This window comes from Chiroxiphia lanceolata, chromosome 1, assembly GCF_009829145.1.
Source record: "Chiroxiphia lanceolata isolate bChiLan1 chromosome 1, bChiLan1.pri, whole genome shotgun sequence".
NCBI classification, from domain to species: Eukaryota; Metazoa; Chordata; class Aves; order Passeriformes; family Pipridae; genus Chiroxiphia; species Chiroxiphia lanceolata.
The window spans coordinates 27,715,327-27,741,523 of NC_045637.1; the positions used below are offsets into that span (position 1 = coordinate 27,715,327).

At 35.9% G+C, this 26,197-nt stretch overlaps 1 protein-coding gene across 4 annotated transcripts in view; it reads right to left on the reverse strand.

The window, feature by feature from the left end:
- Positions 1–1,351: 1,351 nt before the first annotated feature.
- Positions 1,352–26,197, reverse strand: part of CPNE3 (copine 3) — a 47,287-nt gene continuing 22,441 nt past the window's right edge. For 3 of the 4 annotated variants that reach the window (XM_032697107.1, XM_032697090.1, XM_032697096.1), the window contains 15 exons: positions 20,659–20,798; positions 19,861–20,040; positions 18,618–18,692; positions 18,088–18,159; positions 17,206–17,289; positions 15,512–15,601; positions 12,137–12,235; positions 10,072–10,158; positions 9,441–9,500; positions 8,372–8,505; positions 7,859–7,913; positions 7,706–7,757; positions 6,945–7,078; positions 5,526–5,762; positions 1,352–4,133 (listed from right to left, as the gene is read on the reverse strand). In XM_032697107.1, coding sequence (XP_032552998.1) covers positions 4,023–4,133; positions 5,526–5,762; positions 6,945–7,078; positions 7,706–7,757; positions 7,859–7,913; positions 8,372–8,505; positions 9,441–9,500; positions 10,072–10,158; positions 12,137–12,235; positions 15,512–15,601; positions 17,206–17,289; positions 18,088–18,159; positions 18,618–18,692; positions 19,861–20,040; positions 20,659–20,790 — 1,602 coding nt within the window. In that variant the 5' untranslated portion in view covers positions 20,791–20,798 and the 3' untranslated portion in view covers positions 1,352–4,022. Of the gene's footprint in view, positions 4,134–5,525; positions 5,763–6,944; positions 7,079–7,705; positions 7,758–7,858; positions 7,914–8,371; positions 8,506–9,440; positions 9,501–10,071; positions 10,159–12,136; positions 12,236–15,511; positions 15,602–17,205; positions 17,290–18,087; positions 18,160–18,617; positions 18,693–19,860; positions 20,041–20,658; positions 20,799–22,353; positions 22,521–26,197 lie in introns of those variants that run through there. The other variant, XM_032697111.1, reaches the window with a different exon arrangement.

Sequence of the window (26,197 nt, forward strand, 5' to 3'; positions counted from 1 at the left end):
TGCACATCCAGGAATGACTCAATGAAATCTCAAAATCAGAAATACTGTAGAACTGTTTCACAAATGAGGCCCTCCACAAATAATAGCCATCTATGAATTGATTACAATATATAGTTTCACTTTTTTTTTTTTTTTGAGATTTGTCAAAATATCATGTAAAAGGGAAAAAACTGAACTCCTCATATTTTAACACTTTTATATTAATGACTAAAGCTTGCTCTCATTGCAAAAGAACTGATTCCCTTCTGCCTAGACAAATGCTACCAGGTAACTTTAAATATTTTCTCTGTGAGTGTATTTAAGTTCATCAGTCCCAAAGTAAGGGCTGAGGCTGCAGCAGCGAGCGCTACACTGAAGAGACAGAGCATCCCACAAATTGCTGCTTTGCTACAGCTCGTAACTGCCCAGGATTGCAGGAAAGCCTGACAGTTCTGTCTGCATGATTACCAAGTTACACAGCTCTTGAGTTCCTTAGACCCAAAATCAGTGCAGAAGATTGTGGCCACACAGAAGTAACATCCCTCTGGTTTTCTCTGACATCCTACTTCTCTGTTGTTGGAGTATTTTCCCCTTCCCAAAATTCCTCCATTTTTAGGGGGTGGGCAAGAAGGTTCCATGAATCCAAGTTGCAACTATTTGTAGTGTTTTTTGCCAGAAGGAACAACAAGAAAGGTCAAGATGTAAGCTGTAATAAATCCTTTCACAAACTAATTCTACCCTGGAGATTCTTGACTGGAGATTCTTGACTTGGAGAAGCCAAGTGAATTACTCTAGTGCACTTAGAAGACACAATTCCCAGTTATCAAAATTGATTCAGGCTCTGTACAGCATCGAATTCTGCTGCAACATTATGTCTCCAATATCTGTGTTTCCCAATAAAGTACCTCAGACTTGACTACACTTGAATGTAAAGAAACTGAAGGGTGGAACAGGATGATGAATGTAAAGAAACTGAAGGATGGAATAGAATAATGTATTTGAAAAGTACAAATAATCAAATCCCATGCCTCTCCAATTAAAATGTAGATGTTGTTCTGAAAAATTTTTTTGAAAACCTGATAATAATTGTATGAAATGGCACGCATGGGAGAACTGTAATGTGGCACAGAGCATGAAACAGTGACAGCTAAAACTGTCCAGTTTCAGAATACCTTCTTGCTAAAAGCCAATATAAGATGCTTTATAAAACAAAACATACACTGCAGAGTCATAACCACTAAATGAAAAGGCATTTTTCCTCATATCTGATGATACTTGTTATAAATCTGTGGCATAGTCACCACAGGAATCACAAAAGCAGCATTTAGCACTACACAGAAAATGCTGAAAACAAAAGCACAACACCACAGTATACTGAAATTATCATTTTAATGCATAGGGTATTGCAAATCAATTAACTTCATCAGAACTGAAATATATAGAAAAGTAAAAAAATTCTGGTTACAGGTTAGCTCTCTGCTGTACATATTTATATTATGATCAATAAATGGCGAAAAGCATCCGATGACAAAGACTGCCATACATCACTTTTATCACAAGGTGGTGCCAGTGACCTACAAGCACATTCACTTTACAAAACTGATAGTATTTTGTCATTTAGCTTTGTCATTCTCAAGCAAATAACTCAGTTTTTACACGTAAAAATACATTAAAAATAATAAAAAAAGGCAAAACAATACAGTAACTACCTTTCCCTTGGACTCAATCTGCTGCATTTTTTGATTCAGAATATTGCTTCAGTCTACCTTGGAAGTTTTCAACAGGCATTAGCTGTATGTCTCTAAGTGAAGTTATACCTGGAAAATGGTTCTTGCCACTGTCAGGTCTGAAACACTTAATTAAATGCACTTCCATGGCAACTTAAAACAGAATTGATAAGAGAACTCAGATGTAACATTACATTTTTGGCAGACAACTCAGAGGAACTTCAGTAGTATTCTGTAATCCTATCAATAGTACCCATCCACTTCAATTAATCTAGATAAAGCATTAATACTGCATCCAGTTATCTCTGTACGGAGCAGGTAGCTGTGACACAGTTTACTGTTCCAAAATCATACACTCTCAATTTGCAGCAGTGTGATTTACGTTTATTATAACATCTTCCTTGATCTTAGTATTTTGGGTTGCATATTTGATATGGCACTTCATTATAATTTATATATAAAATAGTAACAGATTTGCACTACACTGATAAAAAGATGATTATAGATTTTTTACATAAATACATGAATTACATTTTTTTTTTAAAAGAGTTTGGCTTAATATGAAACACAATCTCTTCCTTTGTATTCCACTATTGAAAGCATTTAGGATCCCCTTCCACCAAGGAAAATAGAATGGAGATAACAGATCCATTCATGATTGATTGATAACTGTCAATTATCTCGTATAAGACAATCTCAATACGTATATCTTTCATCCATCAATGTTAATGTGAATTCAGATTTTTAAAGAATTATATGTGTAAAAAAAAAAAAAGAAACAAAACCTACACAAAGCAGCTCCAGCAATTAAAAGTCACATACACTGCGAGCTGGTAAGTCACATACATGATGACCTGGTGCAACCTTGAGTGTCCAAGTGTGCTAAGTATAGCATTAGTCCATTCTGTTCTTATACGAAATCAGTTGGATGCCTAACTCTAAACCACTTCAAATGTGAAACTGCAAAATTAACGTCCAAGATTGGCATTTCAAAGTGATAAATGTGACCTTTTACACCCACTTATGTTACATGCAGTGACAGGATCAGAAGAAATCCTCAGCAAGCAGTGTGCAACTGGGGGACAAGAAAGCTTCCACTAAGCAAACAACATGATTTATACTTGGTATAACTGATGAAGAGAAAACTCAAGTCATCAAAATGAACCAGAAATTTGTTTGCCCTAGAGAAATGCAGTATGATTATAGGATTAGGGTTTAGAGACTTGACTTTCTTATGTCTTCCTAAAGGGAGGAAAGAGGGAATATTGGCTTTTTTGTAGGTACTTTTCATTAGTAGGTTCATGAAAAAGCAGCGTGACTCAAAATATGACAACAATAGATACAGGCAGCACTTTGAAGAACTGCCTTTGCCTGAAAATATACAGTCATAAATCAGATAAGAAACTTTTTAAGCAAAAAGTGGATTCCTATTTCACAAAAAGTCTTTTGAAGATCAATAGTCATGACTGTTCTTTGGGGGGAAAAAAACCCAAAAGAAAACCCCTACCAAAATAAAATCCAAAGTTTTCATTTTCCAGTACACTCCACATTAAAACACATCGTACAGCCCTTACAGTAGTAGCCTCTAAGGTCAATAGTATCCTTTTAAGATGTTTGAGGTTTACCTTGATTCATCCTAGTTATTCCCATACTGCCATTAAGAGAAGGTACACTATTAAAGAATATATACTTTAATGACTTCTTTGGTTCATGTTCACATAGCCCTGAATCCCAGGCACTGGCCAAAGGCACTGAAGTGGCAAATGTGAAGCCAGTGTGCAAGGAAGGCTTTTACGCTCTGAGGCACTTGTCTGATCATGAAACTCCCATGACAAAATTTTGTTATAGACACAGAAGCCTGAAATATTTCAGATTTGTTCAAGCACATGTTTTGGTGGGGATATACCCTCTTTTCTATTTCAGATTGGTTTTATGATCACTGAGAAACTGCAGTACTCAGTGCTGACTCCACACAAAAGTAACTGAACACTCCCACTGGCCATATTTATCAAACAGGTAGCTCTTCCACTTTCAGCCATTCTCCCTCTTCTCTCTGCATAGTCAACCTCTTTTTTCCACTCTTACTTTTCAAAATAAAATGCATCCATGTAAGCACTATCTCTCAAATCAACAGCAAATATTAACACCATTATAATTTTGGCCCTTAAAAGGCACACTTGGCAAAGTGATTTCTAGCTAACAGACATTTCCATACAGAGGTGTGTGTACAGGTACACAGAAGTATCTTGAGAACCAAAGTCTGTAGATACAGCAAGCAAAGCAAGCATAAAGTCTCAGGTCCTCTGCTCAGCCCATTCACTTCGCAGTAGGATTGTTAGGAGGTTGCAGTTTGTAGGTGCTGAAGTAGTTCACCACTTGCTGAGGGACTTCTGCCAGGACACACTGCGCCAGTGCTTCTTTTGGAGACTTATAAAAAAAGAACATCAAGTTTCAGTTTCCACCAACTGTTAACAGAGATGCTAAGACAAGTAATAAGCACCTCCTCAGCCAATTTAAAGTCTGACTCTACACAGTGCCCTTGTGTGACAGATCAAAGCTTCTCTGACATCTTTACCTTCTCACTCCTGTTACCAGAAATCAGATGGCTTGTTTCATCAAAGTAACAAGAGCTGAGTGCACAAAAGGCTGCCATGCCTGAATGTATCTTTTTTCATATGAAATATACAGTGTAGACATCAGATTCCAGCCACGTAAACACATACTTCCACTATCTGATTAAGATGACCCTTCAGGGACTTGTCTAAATCTGCAATTTTTTCACCAAGTTTCATCCATAGTAACTATTTTTTATCAAGCAGTTCTTCTGGAGATACTGTTTTTACTGTAAGACTAAGTGTATGGGGGAAAAAAATCCCTTTTTCTAGAAAACGAAAGCATTTGAATATATAATTTTATACTGAATATGGATGCTAGTTAATCTTAATCCAAGTGCATTATTTGGGAAGCGTATTCTGTATTGATTTTGCTCTCCTTCTTCGTTCAGTTTGCCTTGAGTTGCTCTGAGATTAAACAATGAAAGGGTATCAAAAGTAAAAACAAAAACACAAAGGCAAAATAAGATGTAAGGAGTATTAACAGGGTTAGTATTAAGACACAAAACAAAATTAGAACATATTACTATGGAAATAAAATTATTGATCTTCCCCATCCTGAGGAAATTTTGGTGTTTTTTTATTTTAATCAACAGTTTCAAACCATATGACATTTAAAAGTAGTCCTCAGTTAGCCTTCACATATTTTAATGGCTTTCACAGAAATTAAAAAATGTCAGGAGTCTGTTCTTTCATCACGGTTGGTTTTTTTTTGCATATTTGCTTCAATGAAAATGAAAAGTATCATCACTACTGATTATGACCTCCCTGATTCAGTCTTGAATTTTAACACTGCACTAAAATGTGAGACTAAGACACATTCACAAATGGGCATCCACTAGAAAAAAAAAATTACCATAAGAACAAAACTACAGTAAGTTCTTTCTCCCAAACTAAAAACAAATCCATTCATTTAATCAAGTCTGAGAGAGTTTTACAAAGGTCATTTGCCTACAGCAACTAGTCAGAAATGCACTGCTAGGACCAGAAACAGTCTTTTTAAACACAAGCCAGCTCACCTAATGGAAATTCTACAGATCTTGAAGTCTTCTGTTCTTTGTTTGTTTTTCTTTTTTAGCATTTGATAAAGATTTATTTCAGAGTTCATCTTGGAGACGCTACAAAAGCTTAGGACTATATGTAGGATATCCTAGCAAACTTAGATACCTCTATAATATTTATTAAGTATAACATTAAGATTACTTACATTTTGGAACTTCCTGAACGGCACAAACTGAACAATGTCTCTGACAGCTGGTTCTCCTGATGAGGACCTAAGAACTCCATCGTCACCATCAAGAAACTCCATAGCATCGAAGTCTGCTCCTCCAACACCGACAATGATAATGGACATGGGCAATTTTGAAGCATTAACTATGGCAGTTCGAGTTTGATCAAGGTCTGTTATCACACCATCCGTTATGATCAGAAGTATGAAGTATTGCTGTCAATCAATAAACAATGTGTTATGGTAAAGAAATAGCAAATATCTAGGCACGTACACTTAGAAAAATGCACATACAGACCACATACTGTTGTTACTTCGAGCACGTTCAATGCGCTCACTGAATTTTACAATCAAACATCTAAGTTGTAGTCAGGTTTCATCTGTACGGTCTGAAGACATTTTTAGGGACAACATAATCAATCTTTTAAAAGAAGTCATTTTTAAAAAGAAGTCATCTTTAAACAGTCACCTCCCAAAAACCCAGTGATATCACCCTTCTACTCTTCAAAATCCCCACACAAACCAACAGTTAACCTCTCTTCCAATTATTTTTCCTGAGATAGAAGGCAGTTTATCGAGGTTTTGGACAGATAACGCCTGTAAAACTTGTTTCCTCTCTGGTGTATCAATACCTTTATGAAACGCTATCCTTGACTTCATTATAGCATCCTGAAAATACTAAATCACACCTTTCTGTGCTGAAAAAACATCATGGCCATTTACAAATTCTTTCAATCACATTTTCTAGCTGCTTTACAAAGTTAACTACCAAGGCATCTGTCTGAGACTGAAATGGTTAATGGCTTAAACACTGTCATGATCACCCAAAGACACTTGTCCACTGTAGAAAACTGCAAAGAAACAGCTGCTCATCTACAGAAGCCCACTCCTCCCTGAATATGCCTACTAATTTGGACAGTGAAAGGACCTAAAGGTTTATAGTACAGAGAGTTAATTATCTGTGTTGGCACATAGGTGTCAGAAGCTATATCATCCATTTCTTTACCGCCTTAGTTAATTCTCTCTCTCAGCTATCTGATGTGAAACAAGATCTAGCTGATTTTTCTCAGCTGAGATTAAATCACTCTTTTGTGTGTAAAGGCTTAAATTAGACTTTAACACCTGTATAGTACTGCAAGAACTCTGAATAGAAGATACCATAAAGATATTGTGTATTTTTAAGCTGATATTTCAATTCTGAAGAGCTAATTCAGTTAATTTATGAGAGGGCTATTGTGTACAATCTGCAAAAAAAACAGTAGCTTTCATCTTGTTTTAAGGGTAACAAACACTAATTCACAAGGCAAACGACCAGCTGTTGAAACAAGATTAAAGGAGAAAAATAGAAGGGAAATAAAAAAGTAAGAAAAAATACACATGGTATGATAAAGAACTTACAGATGCTGTTTGCTGTTGTGTAGCTGCAGCAGCAAATCTTGCCACATGATTTATAATTGGAGAAAAATTTGTTGGTCCATATAACTTCACTTGAGGAAGACAAGCCCGATATGCATCAACAATGCCTTGGATCCCTAGAGAACAGAAATGGATCATATTATTTTTTTCATATTAAAATTGGGATATTTTGAAGCATTCAATCTACCTAAAGCTGTATAAATTACTTAATTGAAGAGATAACACGAAGATTTAAAACTAACCATGATGAAAAAAATAAGTGATTCATGAACAATGGAGACTTTCTGCTTAACCAATGCTTAAGGACCACATGAATGGCTTTACGTGAACAGAAAAGCCAAATACTATACGCTGAATTGCGTGGAACTGAATTACAACAGTTCTCGTCACCTGGCAGCTTGTGGTAGTTAGTAGTGTGACCAGAGACACCATGCTAAACAGGCATTAGCAGCATCACACTCAAACCAGAACACTCCACACCAGCAGTGAAATACAGTAGCTTGACAACATGAGAGACCTGTTCCCAGCCCTGTGCCCCAGCTGTTTAAAACACTTCTTTCACAAATCATTACAGAAGACAGATGCAATGCTATTTCTCATAACTAGGAAATTGGTCATCCTGCCACACGATTAAACTAATTATGTAATTAGAACTGCATGCTTCAGTTCACTTTTCAAGAGTTTTTATCCCTTCACCTCAGCCATTTCATTCCCTAGGTCTGATGTTACGTTCTCAGACTTACCACTACAGAATGGGTTCGAAGGATTAAAATTGATTGGGAACTCATGAGACACCTGTCAATACACAAAAGACATAGTCAGGACTGTATATACAGTCTCCTCCTGAAGTAAGTTCTTTCAGCTGTCTTAGGTAGTGCATTTACATATTCCATTACCTGAAAGGAAGGAGGAATTTGTGCACCAAACCCAAAGGCTGGAAACATCTTATCTCTAAAAAAGCAATTTTAAAGAAAATTAAGTCAGTGCCTTCCTTTAAAAGCTGCCATAGTTCAGTAAATTCCACTAACAGTGCTACTTTTCATCACTGAAAATGCTCTTTATTAAGAGGCAAAATTAAAAATGGAAGTTCCCCCTTCTAATTGTTGCTAGGACCAAAACTAGTCTTTAGCACCAAATTAGCAGGAATGAAATAATTTATTTAAATCAATCCTGCTCTTTACATCACAGACAAAAAGCCTTGCTTGTCTGCTGCAAACACAAGTTTATGCCTGTGATTATATGACTGTGCAGTGATCATTATTTTTAGCTCTATATTTTAGCTCAACAGTTTCATTCCAATATACCTGCAGGCACCTTCAACACTGGTTTAATAAACTACCATAAAAATCTATACATACCTAAAAAAAAAAAAAAAGAAAAAAAGACCTAAATAAAAATTTAACACTTACGCATCATAATCCTGAATGACCATTCCTACAGACCAAATGGCTGTTAGGTATTCATTAACTCCATTAGGGCTGAGGTAATGCAGAGAGTCCGGAGAGCGAGGGTCTCCATTGGAGCCTGTAAAATCTATCCCCACCTGTCAAATGCAATATTTAAGTCTGATTGCTGTTAGAGTTAAAATTATTTGTCACGCCTCTGGCAAAGCCAAAGTGAAAAATCATGGAACAGTTGAAAACAGTACTTAGGAGGACATCTACAAATCTAACAGGCACAACATTTAGATTCAGCTTTCTTGGATATTAACACTCTTAAAACAATGCCACTACAAAACCAGCAAAAGCTCTGCATCTCTTCAGAAAGGCTGAAACAACTTTCATCTGAACCACAGAATCATAGAATGGGTTGGGTTGGAAGGGACCAAAAAGATCATCTAGTTCCAATCTGCCTGCCATGGGCAGGAACAGCTTTCACTACACCAGGTTGCTCAGACCTCCATTCAACTTGCCCTTGAACACTTCCAGGGATGGGGCATTTAGAACTTCTCTGGGCAACCTGTCAGGTTTTCACTGTGTTTACTTTCAGTTACTATTCACAACAGTTCTTCAAAAGCTGATAAATTAATTTCATTCTGTATCTTGCTACATACATCTTTCCTCTCAGAAGTACAACTAGTCAGGTACCACAGAAGCCTAGAGTTCTCTGACTTCAATGGGTCTTCTCTGCTTTGGTGATGAGGCTTATTACTAGGGTGAAGACATCTTACTGTTATTTGTGCTACATTTGGTTCACAAATTACATAAATTAAGGGTCCTAACCCATATGATGACCTCTGTATGTTGCTTTCAAAGAACTGTAAATTTTTCCTTGGTCTCCATCCACACAGCTTAGCTAGTTCCTAACAAACATAACTACAGGTACTTTGTGCCATATGTAAAGAAAATATTTCTCTCTAAATCCAGTAGATGCACTCTGGCAAAATACAGACATCAAATGAAGAGCACAAGCAATCAATTCTGTACTTCAGTCTGTACGAAAACCCAAAAGCTACTTCATATAAATGACTTAACTTACTGTGAAATTCAGCTGACACCCGCCCATGATGTAATCAAGGAATGTGCATTCTACAATGATCTAAAAATAGAAGAGAGAAATTTTGTTTTTTCAATGGGAAAAAACCAGCAAGTATTATTGCAACAACCTCTGAGGTTCTAGATTTGTTATCTTTACCATGAAAAGCACTAGTTTTGCTCTATAGCTATCCTACCCACCTGCTGCAATGATATCAGCATCACGTGCCAGCATTCACTCAGTGCATCAGAATCAAGCCTTTTACAAAATTACAGGCAGACAACAAAGCTGCTCCAAAAAGACTATCATTTAGAAAACAACATATGACAGAGTTACACAATTTCAATTCACCATAAAACAGTGAGTTGGAAAATGCAGAGGTTAAAGAATGACCATACAAACTGGTAAATGACCTTTGCCATAGAAATGGCATCTTCAAGAGAAAGTGTGTGACATGGGAAAACATGTGATTCAGTTGTCAGTTTGTCTCCTTATATCAATCAGTCCCTTAGATACTTACTGTGTCTGGAACTCATAGACATTTTAAAGTTTCTTACAGTTTGAAGGTGAAGAGATATTAGATGAGAGTTGTTATGCTTTAAAACACAGAGTCATACCAGAATATATTACTGACCTCACAATGCTTAACGGTCACAATGCCAGAGTTTTTATAGTTTTTTTTCTTCTGTCTTTTCTTTTCATTGATGCACTCAAATTCAACCTGCATGAATGCAAATAAATACAACAAAGGTGCTATAATATCATTTATGCAACAAATTTAATAATCCTTTATTCTAGGACTGGTACTTTGGGCTTGTATTAAAAATGCAGTTCATTTCACAATCAAGCAAAATTAAACCCAGCCTGCCCAATATCAGCAAGAGAAAAAAAAAAAATCATTATCAGGACAGAAATCCTCTCTTACCCAAAAGGTTAGTAATAGGTTTGTTTGGACAAAGAAATTCTGTACTATTTTCTCTCTGAGGATTCTGCTAACAATTTGCCACTTGGTAAAGACATGGCAAATCAAGCAAAGCATCACTGTTTCCAGCAGCTGTGACAGTAACATATGAAATAAGAATTATATGTTTAAGTTTTCCAAAATCACTTGTCAAGGCTTCATCAACTAAACCAATACCTTAACAACAGACAGCTAGCCAGATTAAGCAGTTCCTGCCATCATCAAATCATGATGGTACAACGCAGCGTGTCTGGTTCATGAACAGTCTGAAGCAGTATTCCAGACATGCCTTCTGGCTCACTGACAGGAACAGGTTCAGCTGCTTGGCTTAAGTTAATTTTTTACAAAGAGAATTTGCAACTGTTTTCAAGTGAAAAAAATGCACTAACAAGGTCAAGACTTGAGAAGTCTACATGCCTCTGCTTACCCTTTTTCAGACATTTCACTACCAGTATCACTTCTATGTGATGGAAATTGTCTTTCAGGGACTTGCTTTTGTACTATGTCATTTGGTGAGGTACTCACTAGTAACAGGTACACAGCAGCATTGAGAATCCTTCAATTACATTTTATAATCCTCCAACCAGAGCTTGCTAACAGGATGCTTGGGGAAAAGATACACCTTACAGGAAGGAGAAAAAACCTCCACACTAAGACCAGCAATTCTCCAGATAATTAAAAGCTTCCCATCCCTTTCAGGCATACAAGATCAGTTTTTTCAGCAACTGAGGATACAGTCACATCTATGCTTGCCTCAAGTAAACTTGAAGAAAGTTGTGCCACATCTCCCATAGGTGCAACTGATGTCAGAATTCTGGGAGTAAACAAAGATCACACTTGGGGTATATAAAGTCAAGTTCTAATGTGCATTAGAAATATTTTACAGACAACAAATTAATCAGATCACACATGATTAGAGTAGGTACGGTCACAGTTCTTATCAAAACAACTTTCTTAAGTCATTTCCAAAAACAGCATAGGTACAGATTATAACTTAAAATATCTCTTATTTAAATTCAAAAGAGACTGCACCTATTATGGTATTAGGGGTGCAATAAAAATCGATATTTGTATTCTCAAGGAGCCTTTACACAACACACTTCACACTGCACAGGAACTCACTATCACAGCTTGAAAACAAGTACGTGCTTTTATGTCAAGGTGGTTATGCTAACTTTTGTCTCCTGTATGTAAACCCTGCCTATTAAAAGGTTTGCAAATTGTTATAGTCTGTAGGATCAGGAAAAGCAATATTACTTTAAAGAAGAGCCACCTAGACTAACATATTCAGTTGCATTTTTGTGCAGTGGCATAAATACTGATTTTTTTCATATTCATCAATGTATGCATGATAACTGATAAGTGTCACACTTTTAAAATAATTTTCAGTAAAACCTGAAAATAACAGCACAAGCTTTGCCCTTTAAACAGTAGTTAAATTTGTGCTGCATTCTGTCTTCTGACAATCTAATTTTTTTTTATTTCTGTATTTTTATGATTAGTGAAATTTGTATTGATGGTTGGGTATTTAGCTGTGTAATACAAAAAACTGTAACCAAGATATTAATCCTAGGAAAATTCATGTGTAATGTAAATGATGATTTGGCCTCAACTACCATAGCAGTAGTAGCCTAACACAACTTCAACACCTACAAGTCAGATGACATAAGTTTTGCTCCAAAATGACTAAAACATCTTATCAAGAACACACAGGCAGCTTAGACTATGTAAGACTTACAGGTGAGGACCGAGATGCTTCCTTCAGTTTTGACATTGTCGTTTGAAAACTTCCTATGAGATCATGAGACCCATCATTATCATAGTCATAGCACTCAACCTAGAATGAAGCAATATGTTAGTAACAGATATGGCCCTACAAAGCCAATAAACACTGCAAGGGCAAACCTGAACATTCAAAACATTCTTATATTTCTTATATCACTTAGTTTTTCCTCCCACTGAAGTCTAAGAACTGCACAGAGTTGCATTTAAAAAGCACAGGTTAGGACTGAGTAAAAGCCAATACACTCAGTTTAAGATTTAATCTTCCACTCAAGTGAAAGAGAGACGAGAAAACTACGTAGCGTCGTATGAGTAAGTAACATCAATTATATTGAACTATGCTATGAGAGTGACGGGGTGTTGGGAAAAGTAGAAAAACAACATAGGAGTTTTTTTACACTTATCATGCATCTGAGCATCCAGCTAAAAAACTAGTAAATCAGTTATTTAGCAATCATGAGAGTTTTAGTAACACTTTTATACTACTTTATTAATCCACAAAATAACCCAGAATTTATAAGCATGTGAAGGTTCAGCCCTAAATCCAGAAACAATATTTGATTTTTTTTTTAAGATTAGCAAATTTAAACAGTGGATCTGTTAAAACTATGATCCCCATTTCATGTACCTTAATATCAACTAAAAATGTCTTTTCCTGTGTTAAGAGTTTAATGCTAAGCTTTACTATTCAATCAATGTATCTTTTAACAGCCCAATCTACCAAAGAAAGCAGAAGAAATGAAAAGTAGACTTTTTTCCTCTTAAAGAACGTGATCCAACTGCATTTCTATATAAAAAGCTGGTTATTTATCTATAAAAGCACATGCTAATTCCACCCACTTCTGACATTTTATTTCAGTTCAGCAACACCGACATGCTAGTTAGTCACAGAAAAAGTATTAAAATAATTTAATAACAATGATAAATGGTAACAATAATAAATCAAGAGTCAAAGTAGGAATCCCACATTATCTGGAATCTAAACAAACTTCAAGAAAAATTATCAGAGTATGTACAGCTTAAACCAAACAGCTATTTTCATGTCCATGTTCCAAGACTGAAAATATTGTACCTTATGTTCAAGAAACAATTGAACCAATTACTTGAACATTTTGGTTAGAAATAAAAAAGTTAAACAAACAACTTCAACATACCCTTGAGCTTCTGAAAGAAATTAAGTTTCTGAAAACAAACAGTAATGTTGAAGTACAAAACATGATGTATAGATTGGGAGTTCTACTGCACGGAACATGCCTGTTGCAGTTTGCACTATTCCTACAACATTTTGAATGCACTAATAAATAAATGCATGCACATGCACTGAACAGCAACTTAAATCTCATAAAAACAGCTACACAACCAACAGACTAATTAATGTTCATAGCAGATGCTATGTAAATTCTTCTGAATGCCATAAATTATGCCCATCAAATATTCAGCCAACTGCTTCAGAATCTGAAATTTAAAACTGAAGACATTTCCTGAGCCAATAGTTAGGATACCTGTTAGCACAGTTAGTAGTTATTTCTTTTTTGTTTCAAGGATGTCAAAGTTTGTTTTGCTTGACATATTTGACCCATCTAAGCCAAGTTTTAATACTTATTCCAGACAAGAGAGAAACTTTTTTTCCATGTATGTTCCCCTGGACACACAATAGTGCTATGGAACCATGTGATAAAACTGCACATATATATTTTTCCCAGCAGAACTAGGCAGCTTGCTCCAGATGAAAGGTTCACATTTTCAACACACAAAAACTTCACTGAGTGCAAACACACTCACATGGAACATAAAAATGAATCCAGAAGATAAAGAATTATCTTGGTTTGTGCATTGCTGGGGATACACAAACTAAGACATTAAAGAGGTAAAAAGCCACTCATGGAAAAATTGCAGGTTTTACTTACTATGACAAACAGCCCATTATGCATGCAACTGTGTGCACATAAAAGTGTTAAAAGTACTGTTTAATCCTTCAATAACATTATAATACAATTCTGCATTTTAATGTTTGAAGTGATAGCTCCTGAATTTCTAAGTCAAGGCATAATCCTACTGCTGTCTGCAAGTCCACTATTCCAAGACAAGTCTATTTCCTCCAGACATAAACCTACATTTCTGAGGTAAAATTTGACAAAACAGACTTTATTAAAATGATGGCAGAGCTGAGAATAACTCTTTATACATATATTTAGATCAATGGTCTATACTTCTAGTATGGTTGCTTACTGAAAAAGAGAAATATATTTACAGTATACAGAGATTTAAGAGCTGTCATAGCTATTTTGGGGAAAAGGGAAGTGGAAATGAATGAGTGAGAAAACACAGAAGCAGTAAGGGAAGCAGGTTCTGGGCTTGTAAAGTTCCTCATTAGTCTCCTCTATAAATATGTATTTAAATCCATCTAGGTGCTTGTAACACCCAGATCCCTGTGGCTGCTAAGCATTTTCCAGGACTGCCTCAAGTCATATGACTAATATCTGCCACATGCAAATCATGCTCTCAGTTTTCCTTCCCGGAGGAAGAACAGCAAGTATAGTGATTTGTTTCATTTGGGTTTTTTGTTTTCTTTTTCAAATGCTAAAATATTAGATTTCTAACATAAAGAGCTTAAATGGCATTTTGATTGGTTATTTAGCTTCAATTCCACCCATAAAGGGGATTTCTGAACAAAAACAGTCAGAAGCTAAACACAATTTATTCAAGATAAAATTTAAAGATAGAAAACACTAAAGACCAGCCCTGGTAGAACTATCACTTCACAGGTTTGGTTCATTTTCTGACAGAAAGTCCAGTGTTATATGAGGAAAAAAAAGTTGCTAAAACTGGTATTCATAAATTATATCTGGTCCACATCTGTTATGCCTGGTATATTAGGCAGTAAGTATATTAAGAATTTCATTAGCATTACCTGTTGCACCAGTAACAAAGTATTATAAGACCCATTACATAGAATAAAGTATATACTAGCCTTTACCACGCATCTTTCAGTATACAATATCTTAACACCACCAATATTGGTTGATGCAATGCTACAACTATACAACCAAAATAAGAAATTGAATTGGACCTTTCAAAGATACTCGTGTTCAACTCATTTCCCAAACTTTCAAAGACCAACTTCTACCAGATAATGCATCACAAATGCACATTGTTTGCTTTTTTCCCCCCTAAATCATGCATGTGTATCTGTGACTTACAAATAAGAAACCTAATACTTTCAATTAAACTTGAAACAAAAAGAAGCAATAACTAGAATAACACATTTTCCCTTTATTATATATTCTCATATTTAATGCATTAATTTATACACACATTTAATACACATTACCTTGATTGACTTATCCATGTCACTGTAACATAGAGAATTGAGAGAGATTTTAAAGGGCCTCCAAACAGGATTCAGGTTATTTTTAATGACCTATTAAAAAAAAAAAAAAAAAAAAGCCAGAACAACACTGTTCACAAGACTGGAAGGTAGTCATCAGAATGGGTCATACCTTCATGCCATGATTTTTGTATGCAAAAAAGCAGTTGACTAATGCTGCTGTCAATGCACTCTGAATCCTAGTATATAGTATATAAACAAACTACTCTTAACATGCAATACCATCATTCACAAAGAGATGGTCTTTTTCAGCTCTGTATTTTTCTAGACTTCACTGTCAGCCACTATATCCTTCAGATACTACACTGAAAAAAAATAAATTTATCTTTACATAAATAGATATTGGTTGTTTTCTTTTAATAAACACACATATATACATATATACATACACATATAAAGACACAACTTACCAAAAAAAGTGTGGAACAATATCACACTGGAATTTCTGAATACATCAGTGCACTGGAGGTTGCAATTCACTTACTATTTATTCTGAAATGCCATTTATGGAAATATTTCCTCAAGAAATGGTATAGTAAATAAAAACGTGCATGAGGATAAAAGGCCTCTCAAGTTGAATGCTAAATAAGTGTTATTTACAAATACTGAAGGATCCTCAAAATTTATCACCTGGTAAGTATCTGTAAATATACCCAATACATCAAATAATGATCTTATAAAGAACCAGAAACTACACACAACATGCACTACTTGATTAATAATACCTAACAATAGTAATACTTCCAACACTGTAGGAGTGCTGAGAAAGAAATCTCTCTCTTGAAAATGAAAAAAATAAAAATAGTAGTTAGTACCAAAAAGAGGTTTTTTAATTCTGTAACATAAAGAACTAATCCACTAGGCTAGAAAACAAATTCTAGATTTGTAACTGAAATTGGTGACAGAAATTCTCATGAAAAAGACACAGCTTAAACGGAAGCAGCACCTCATGAGAGAAACTATTTTTAGAAGTCTGACACAAAAAGGATTTATACTTCCTCAATATTCATGCTTCAAAATGAATATGGTCATCACTTTCAATGTACTTCAGCTGTGATTAGGCCCTGTGCTTCCCCTACAGTCAGATATTTTGAACCTGCTCTTACCCTGTCAGTTGTTGTCCCTGGACAACTATACATCCTCCTGGGTGAAAGGCTGCTGCTGCTCAAGCACATTTTTCCTCACCCAGCATTCTCCTTGGCTTGCCCTTGCTATGCAAGCATTCAGCACAATTACTTTCATTAGTAAACTTTACAGCCAGGTGACACTGCATGAATGCCTAAGTCCTACCCCAGTACTGGGTAGAATGGAGACAAATATCCCTGTGTGAGTGTGCAGTACCTTTTCAAAACGCTTGTTTTCTCCTAGACTGCAGAAAGTTAAATAAAAAAAACGAAGTATTTTCCTTTCAAATAGGATGGCATAAATCAAAATCAGAATAATGAGAATAAGATAGATTTTTTCTATGAGAAAAAAAAACCAAAAAACAATGAAAGAGCTAATGCAATTTCTAACTGGTCTGCATGTCAACTCCCAGGCCATTCATTTATTTATGTAAGGCACTGTATCTTTAGTGCTGTAACACACTGGAAATCAAATAACTTTAGTTTCTTGGTTGTTAACTGAAAATATCCTACCTCTGTTCTGTGAACCATCACCCAGCTTCCATCTCCAGTCTGCTTGTGGAATTCCAGATAAGGATCTGACTTTCCAAAAAAATCCTGTATTTAAAGAACATGCAATTATCTCAGAATAGCCTGTAGAATGAATATCATTAAATTCTAGTTAAAACACACTTAGGTTAAGAAAAAGTAAATTCAGGGAACAAAAGCTTTAGATGAAGAAATACAAGTCTGATTATATTACCACTTGAGAAAAAGAGAAAGAAAATGGGGCATGTCCTTCAATTTAGGATAAAAGTCTCCACATACCAAATACTTGACAGTTCAATTAAAAGAATACTTGTAACTATTACAATGGATAGATAGGAAATTAAGGATTTCATCCACTTCAAAAGAAGTATAATCAAATCAAAAGGCAAAAATAAAAACATTTTTTCAATTTTCTTTTTAATTTTGCTTTATAAGTCTTTCTAAATACAGTAATTTTAGCCAGCCCCAATATATTTAATGTAACAAATTTATACATATCAAGTATGCTCTTTACCATTTATTTCAGAGACAGGTAACCATTTATATAGCTATTCAAACCAATGCATATACCAAAACTCCCTTACATTTATGAATAAATGTAAAGATTTACATCTAAATGGGAGCATGTTGTTCATGGACTATCCCTGCAATGCACTTTTCTTACTCAGAAATACATTATAATTCATTTCAAAACAGTCAATGAAATTACTCTGTAGCAATCTTTCTTCAATTTTGTTTTTAGCCTAAGAAATATCTTAATGGATTTTATTATTTAAGCAAAAATGAGAATGAAAACTTAAACGTTTCCTGCTTTGACAAGATTCTGATTTTACTACTTTATCAAAGAAACAGCAATCATTTAAATACCTTATTGTCCAGTTTCCTTGCTTCTACGTCCAATACAACCACCCTGTTATCCTTTACTTCTTCTGCTGTAATCTAGGTAGGTAAACCAAATACTTATTTGTCATTGAGGAACTACATAGTTTTATCATATTCACAACATTCCTATAACAGGTCCATTAAAAAAAATAACGTTTTCTCACAAATGAAGCATAAAAAAATAGAAGAGAGAGAGGAACAATTTCATTTTATATTGGGATTCCATGCCATTTATTTACCATAGATGATGGCACTGACAAAGATATTCCCCAAATAGTAGCAGAGCAGATGCCCTAATTATTTTGATGTACGCAATGGGACTTATAGTAGAGAAGATGGGCTACTATTGGATGACAAAGCTTTATTAGTGGAGGGAAAAAAAACGCTTTACAATATTTTTTACAGCACTATAGAATAGACATGTGGTGTCAAAGTCACTAATCAATAAACTAAAAAACAACACAAAAACATTTAAGGATAAACTCTGAAGAGATTTATTTCCTTAACTGTCTTACCATAATGCTTCCTCTTCCAGCAGGTTTGCCATTTTTAAGTACTAACGGTTTAGTTAGAGTCCTGCTGGAAACTATCTGCCAAGACAAAATTTCAGTATCAAGCATTACTAATGCAATTTAATAGATTTTCAAAGGAATGAAATGAAGTAGTGAGGTATTTTCATTTTAAGAATTTTTCCTTTATCCTGAACCTGGAAGCATTGCATTTACTTCCCATAATCTTCTATAAAAAAACAGGTAATAGCTGACACACTTCAAAATTTTAAAATACATGTACAGATGAACATATGCAGAGCTTCAGGAGTAATATGAAATTAAATGTTTTCTGGGAACATGATACACATACATGGACAAAGATAACATCCTAAGTTCCAATCTCAAATTGTTCTTAAGGTTTTTATATATACCCTTCAAATACATTCAAGGCATATCTCACAAATGGCTTCAGCAAACAGATTTGTAAACACAATGTCTGTCATGCAAACAAACAACAACCTCTGCCCTGCACTCTTTCTCGCAGATTTTATTTTACCCTATTCAAGTAATTCTTCTTCAGAAGTATGTCTACTCATTCTACAGGTTCTTCTTTACCTTAAAAATGATTGATTAATTTTAAGTTGATACTGAATTGCATTTCACAATTCTTCCATCTTCACAATGCACTTAAAATAAAAATACTTCAGACATAGGGCAGGAAAAATCCCAAGACAACTCTCCTAAGAAGTGCCTTTGAAGAATCTGTTCAAAAGAACAAGTTAAAAAGAAGCTGCCCAGTTGTGATAGAACCAATAGTAGAATATGGTTGGGAAACTGGAGTAAAATCTGCAGCTGGCAGAACTAGGATCACTGTTTGCATTGACTGCAAAGCAGAGTACAAGGATAATATGGCCCTTGTGAACACTCATATGTTCTTCTACACCAATTCTCTTTTTATGGAACATAAAAAAAAAAAGAATTTGAGTATTAGAGTAAGTAAACAGCAATTGCTACTTTGTGCTGATTGACAGTCCACTTACTTTCAGACAGCAATCTAACAATTGCCATCCTAGAATACATTTCAGGGCATCATCTCAAGACCTTTTGCAAATAAAATGTATATTCACTGAACTGAGGCTTGAAAAAATAAGGGAATCCTATTCAACTTAAGAGTACTTCAACTACACAAGAACATAGGTGAAAGTTGGTAATGATTTTTGATAACTCATATTTTCTCAATTCTAAGGCAAATCATCCCCATACTTACTTGTCCCAGCGTACATTCAAATTCTCCTAAGAAGTCATCATCACTCAGATCAAAGGTTTTGTTGTCAATGTCATATATTCCAAACTTAAGTTTCTGAACAATCTCAAAATAATAATCAATTAAAAATTTCTTGGCAAACTTTGGGTTCAAGGAATTCTTAATTCTTTCTGTGCGATCAACCTGCAATTAGAAAGATACCACTTTTTCCAGGATTTCACAAACTAAATAAACAAGCATGCAAATCAAATAGCATTTTATTAAAGATGTTCAAAAGTTCTTACTATAAAGTACAAAGCTATATCTTCCTACAAACCTTTCATCAAACATAAAACATATCACAAAATATTATATTTTATATACACATCATATTACAAAAACCACTGTTGTAAGTAAGGGATATTTGAGAACCTGTTTTTCATCACTCCCTCCCTGCAGGAATACCTATTCCTGCATAGGGAAGACCAACATAGAATTGCACATTGTCAAATCCAGGATGAGACCCTAGTTTTGGAGTACCGTATTTACAAAAGCCCATTTAAGCACTTAGAAAGCTTCTTCTGTTGGGTCACACATGGCTGGGGGAATGTGCTAAAAATCATACAGGTGTAAGTATTTAATAGAAAACAATCATTAGTGTGCTGCCTGTATAACTATTAGAGACATAATCTAATGAAAAGTATTCAGAGGTGCTGGTGTAAAATTAAAATATTTTAATAAAATCATACGCTACAGCATTTTAAAAGCTCCAACAAGTTAGAACGTGTTTTTAGCAGATTCATAAGAAGCATCAGATTGTACCTCATACCACTGCTGACCACTTGTGTTCTGGAGAAGCACACACAGAGGGTCTGACTTGGAACCAACATCTTTATCCAAGAGATTGGTGCAGGCAATACTCAGCTCCACCTTTGTCACGCACTGTGCCGCCATCTGTTAAGCTGGAAAGCAGCGACAGGAATCATTATTTTGTAAAGTGACTAAAAAGCAAACAATTGAATTGTCACAGCGCATTAATTCTCTATCTGATCACTAGAATTGTTAGCTTGTCAGGAGTGATGATTTGAGCCTAAAAATGCAAATTTAAGGACTTATGATGTACCAACATTACAATATTATTTACGCCTCACTCTTGGCTTTGCCACACAGGTAGAAAAAATTAAATTCAAAATCTGTACACGAAAAAAAAAAAAAGATCAGGTTTCTTAGAATGCTTGAGGAACTAAATGAAAAATGGGATATACCTCAAAGAAAGCACAGTGGTTTGAATTGCTGACAATAAAACTTCACAAGCTTTGAATTAAATCCTGTAAAGCCCACATGAATGCCACTATCCTATAATGTAGATATTAATCATAATTCAGTGAATAAGGAAAAAAGTCATATGATATACTCCTCCATCAAACTTTTATAGTAATATGCAGAAACCATGAGCACGGTAAAATCAGAAAAGGAGTTTAAGTGGGTAACAGGTGATCTTGCTTCAGTAAACCTACAAAAACAACTGCAAATTTTTATAATAAGGATAAACACTTGGAAGTCAAGTAGCAATTGAAAATTAAGAGGAACTGTTCTTTCTGGAGATTCACTTAAAAAAAAAGAACAACAGAAAGCCTTCTTACATTTTCTGTTTAAGTATCTCTATCATTTTCCACTGGAACTAAGACCAGCAAATATTACAAACCTACAGAAACTACTTCATTCTCATGCTGGGACAACATGCATTTGCAAGCCCAATTAGGTCTGAGCAGCAGATTATTTTATATATATATATAAACCCCTCTATAATTATACACTTCAAGGATACAGGCAAAGCAGACTATCTTGGAAATTCCCAAGCCTCTTTAGTTTCAGGTTTTCCTTCTCTCCAGTAAGTAACTCTACAGTCTAGACAAAGTATCCTTCTGGATTAACTTACCTTGAAATTGCATCAGATGCTCAACAGAAGAAGGTAGAAGAAAAGGTATCTGCCTCTATTTAGCCAGCTTACTTGCATCATATACATGGTGTATTTGAACTTGAAACTATACTTAACCCAACCTATCTCTCTCCCTTTCATTGTATTCATAAGACTTTTCATAAATAAGAATGGGGTTTTTTAGAGGCAAAAAGGGAAAGGAACATGGAAAAGAGGAAGAACAAACCGAAAACGGGAGAAAGAAAACACTGTGGGGTTTGAGGGAATTTTCCAGAGGCTTCTTGTACTCCTAGGGCACACTTCACCTGGTGCATCTCATCTCTGTTTTGCTGTCTTAGTGATGGACTTTTTGGAGGCTGAAGTACATATAAATTATCTATAAAGAAATCACTCAAACATCCACGCAATTTTAAAGATTCATGGAAATCTTCCTGCATCTCCCAAACACCTAAATGTGATTTCATCTTTGAGTATCTTTTGTTCCCAGTTTTAGTCATTGTCCTTGAGGGGAAAAAAGTGAAGCTCTAAGCATTTGAATAGTTTTTAAACTAATGTTTTTTTAGGCTTAGAAAGCATACCTCTTAAAAGCAGTTTGCCCCCTTTTTTCTGGTTCTCTTTTTATTCCGGTATTTTCCATTCCCTATTACTTTCCTGGCTGCCAGGCTGAGCTCATTAACAAGCAGTGCCTTTCCCACAGAATCTAGTGCAGACCAGTACATGACTCCTTAATGGCTGTTTCCAGGAAAACAACTTTCTGCTGACAAAATGATGCTCTAACACCTGCTGCAACAGCAAGTAAAATGGGTTTTCATGAAATTCAACTGAATTCAAACTTGAATTGAGAGCTATTTCTCAAACCAGTTAAAATTTTCTTGCTTCAACTTGCCTGAAACTTCTCATTATTTGGAGTCCTTGAAAGCACTTGCAGCCATATTTCTTTTGTCAAGGTAGTACTTCCAAAATCACTGGTAAATGGATAGCACCCAGTCACCCTAAAAATATGCTGAGCATTTCTTCTTTGCCTCTGTGTGTGTGTGTCTACACATGTCCTACTTCTCTTATATATCAAGTATTTTCTCACATGAACACATCGATTCTGTTACTTACTCTCCTCCTCCCTGTCATCAATTCTCCCATTGTGCATCTCATGCAGAAAAAGGGTAGATTTAGCAAAAGAGGTGCTGGGCAAAAAGCATCCTTCAGCACGGAGAAATGAAAAATAAAAAGGCTGTTTCCCTTCCCTGAAACACAAATGCCCATTTGAGATGCAATAATTGCATCCATATTAGATAAAAGACAACTTGTAACAAGAACATGCATTTATCCAGGTGGAGGATACTCTACTTAAAACCCAGATACCAAAGCAAAACTTCCCAAATGCAAAATATTCTAGATACATGACTAGATTACTTGCACATTTGGGATTCTGGAATAACTTTATCTGGACAGGTTATATTGTTTGGGCTCTGATAGGATGAGTTTTGACTGCCAGTAAGTTACAACACATAACAAGAGATTTACTTATTTAATTAGTTATTGTTATTAAAGTAGCTATGCTCCCCATTGGCTAAATTTAATTAAAACCTCTGCTTTTCTCAAGCTATCAACTGTTTGTCCTCCACGTAGAGTACACCATAAAGGGAGGTAAAACATGCCAGAATGTGTCCAGATGATAGCTTAACAGTCCTTTGTATAGGAATAGCTTTTATGACTGCAAGAGCATATCAGGCTTTATATATATTACATATACATAAAATTCTGGGCAGGAAAAGATTGAAAATTACTGCATAAATTGTAAGGTGGAACTTGTGACATTCAGACTTTGAACTGCAGCAATGTATGGTCACAAGGGAGATAAAATCCTATGTCAGGTTTGGGCTGCTCAAGAGCATCATTAGGTCAACTAAGTATATGACAGGTCTTGAGTTGTCATTATCAAAGCAGAAATGTAAGTCAAGGACTAGTCTTGTCCTGCAGTTGTACAGATCATAATGTTCTCTGAATTCCACAGATGATTCTATTGAAGATAAGTGGTAACACAGCCATTGCCTGTTTTTCAACAGAAACTAGAAACATGGCTTTCTACCTGGAAGGAACAGATCTATTATCAGAATAATCTAACAGCACAGTTGGGAATTGTCAGACTGTAGCAATCCTCTCAATGTTGCAATATCAGAGGACAGTACTGGCTTGCTCAGATAACTTTCCAGAGCAGTACAATGACACATTCATAATTATAGGTGCTTCCAATCTGACAAGCAGACATATATAACGACAAGAAGACAAAAAGACTAATGAAGTGAACACTGCTCTAGCTCCATTTCTCATCACTGTCTTTAGTCACAAACCTGTTCTGATGCAAGTTATGACCATCATAGAACATTTACTAGTTCCTGTGAACTGCTAATGATAATAGACCAAAAATCTGTAATTTGTAGATACCTCAGGACACAGAAAAGCCACAGGAAACGTGCTAATAAAGTCTATTCCTGATTAGCTGATCTTCTCACTGTGACGCTACGCTTAAGCATTTTATATCAACCGTGTGCTAGACTGAAAAAGGCAGTAACATATACAATCAGTGCTCTGATCCTTCTTGGATTATTAAGTATTTCCCATGAAACTGGGCAGATAACAAAAAGGAAATAGATTAATTATTCAAACAGACTGTAAAAATGAAAGCCTTGACCCAAGCCTAAACCTGAAATAATGCATATGAAGCTTTACTGTCTTGAACATTCAGTGCATGCAATTCTTCAGTCTCTGTTCTTTCAGACAGGACTAAGATAGCATACGTGCAAACAGAAATTTTTGTGGTAAATATCTCTAGGCCTGTATTTCTGATTACCTCTTCTATTGCATCTCAGACCAAGCAATAACAGTACTTCTTGCAACAGCCTTTCACAAGAAGGGTTCCAGTAAAGAGCTGGTACAAACATGAACAAGGCAAGATTTGAATGAAGTAACCTGGGAGACAACATCCATCTAACAATATAACCTGTTCTATCCTCTATCTCAGCATAGACCTCTAACATCTCTTGATAACAGATGCACATGCAAAGAGCAGAGAATGACATCATACTCCCAGAAAACACCACATCTGCTGCAAGAAGCTGACAATGAAATTATGGTAAACAGATGCTTGTTCCACTGATGGGGCTAGTAGTGACAAAATTGCTAGTGATCTTGGACTACTTATATATAAATATCTCTTTTTAAAAATCTCAAGATAACCCTTCAATTCTCAAGGAAACTGACAGCCCCACAGGAAACTGACTTTTTATACAGTTACAAAGGCTAAGACTGTTTCACAACCCAATTTCAACACTGCATTTGAAAAAAAACCACAAAACAAAACCAAAATAACCTAAAAAAACCCAGCTTCTCTAAAAATCATACCTCTAAATCTGAATTCTTCCCCCTCTTTTTATTTTGTTTACAGGGAACAAAGCTGGTAAAATTGTCCTGTGGCACTAGCTGATGTGCTGACAAGATGAGTAACGGGAGCATCTCAACTCGAGTAATTTTGTATTTGAAGAATCACACAAAACCTGGAGTGTAAGTTGTATCTTTTATCTACTTCTAGAGTGATAGCTATATCTATCTTGGAGGGTAGGAAGGCTCTGCAGAAGGATCTGGACAGGCCGGATCAAATGGGCCAAGGCCAATGATATGAAGTGATAAGGTGAAGTGCCGGGTCCTGCATGCAGGTCACAACAATCCCTGTAGTGCTACAGGCTTGGGAAAGAGTGACTGGAAAGCTGCCCATCGAAAGGGACGTGGGAGTGCTGGTCAACAGCAGCTGAACATGAGCCAGCAGTGTGCCCAGGTGGCCAAGAAGGCAAGTGGCATCCTGGCCTCTATCAGGAATAGTGTGGCCAGCAGGACCAGGGTAGTGATGGTCCCCCTGCCCTTGACACTGGTGAAGCCGCACCTCAAGTGTCCAGATCTGGGCTCCTCACTACGAGAAAGACATTGAAGTGCTGGAGTGAGTCTAGAGAAAGGCAGCAAAGCTGCTGAAGGGTCTAGAAAGTAATTCCTATGAGGAGTGGATGAGGGAGCTGGGGTTGTTTAGCCTGGAGAAAAGGATGGTCAGGGGAGACCTTATCACTCTCTACAACCACCTGAAAGGAGGTTGTAGCCAGGTGGGGGTTGGTTTCTCCCAGGCAACAAGCAACAGGACAAGAGGACATGGTCTCAAGCTGTGCCAGAAGAGGATCAGGCTGGATATCAGACAGAATTTCTTCATAGAAACAGTTGGTAAGAATTAGAATGGACTGCCCAGGGAGGTGGTGGTGCCACCATCCCTGGAAATGTTTAAGAAACACCTGGATGTAGAACTTAGTGCCATGGTCTAGTTGACAATGTGGCTTTCAGTCAAAGGTTGGACTTGATGATCTAGAAGGACTTTTCCAACCTATA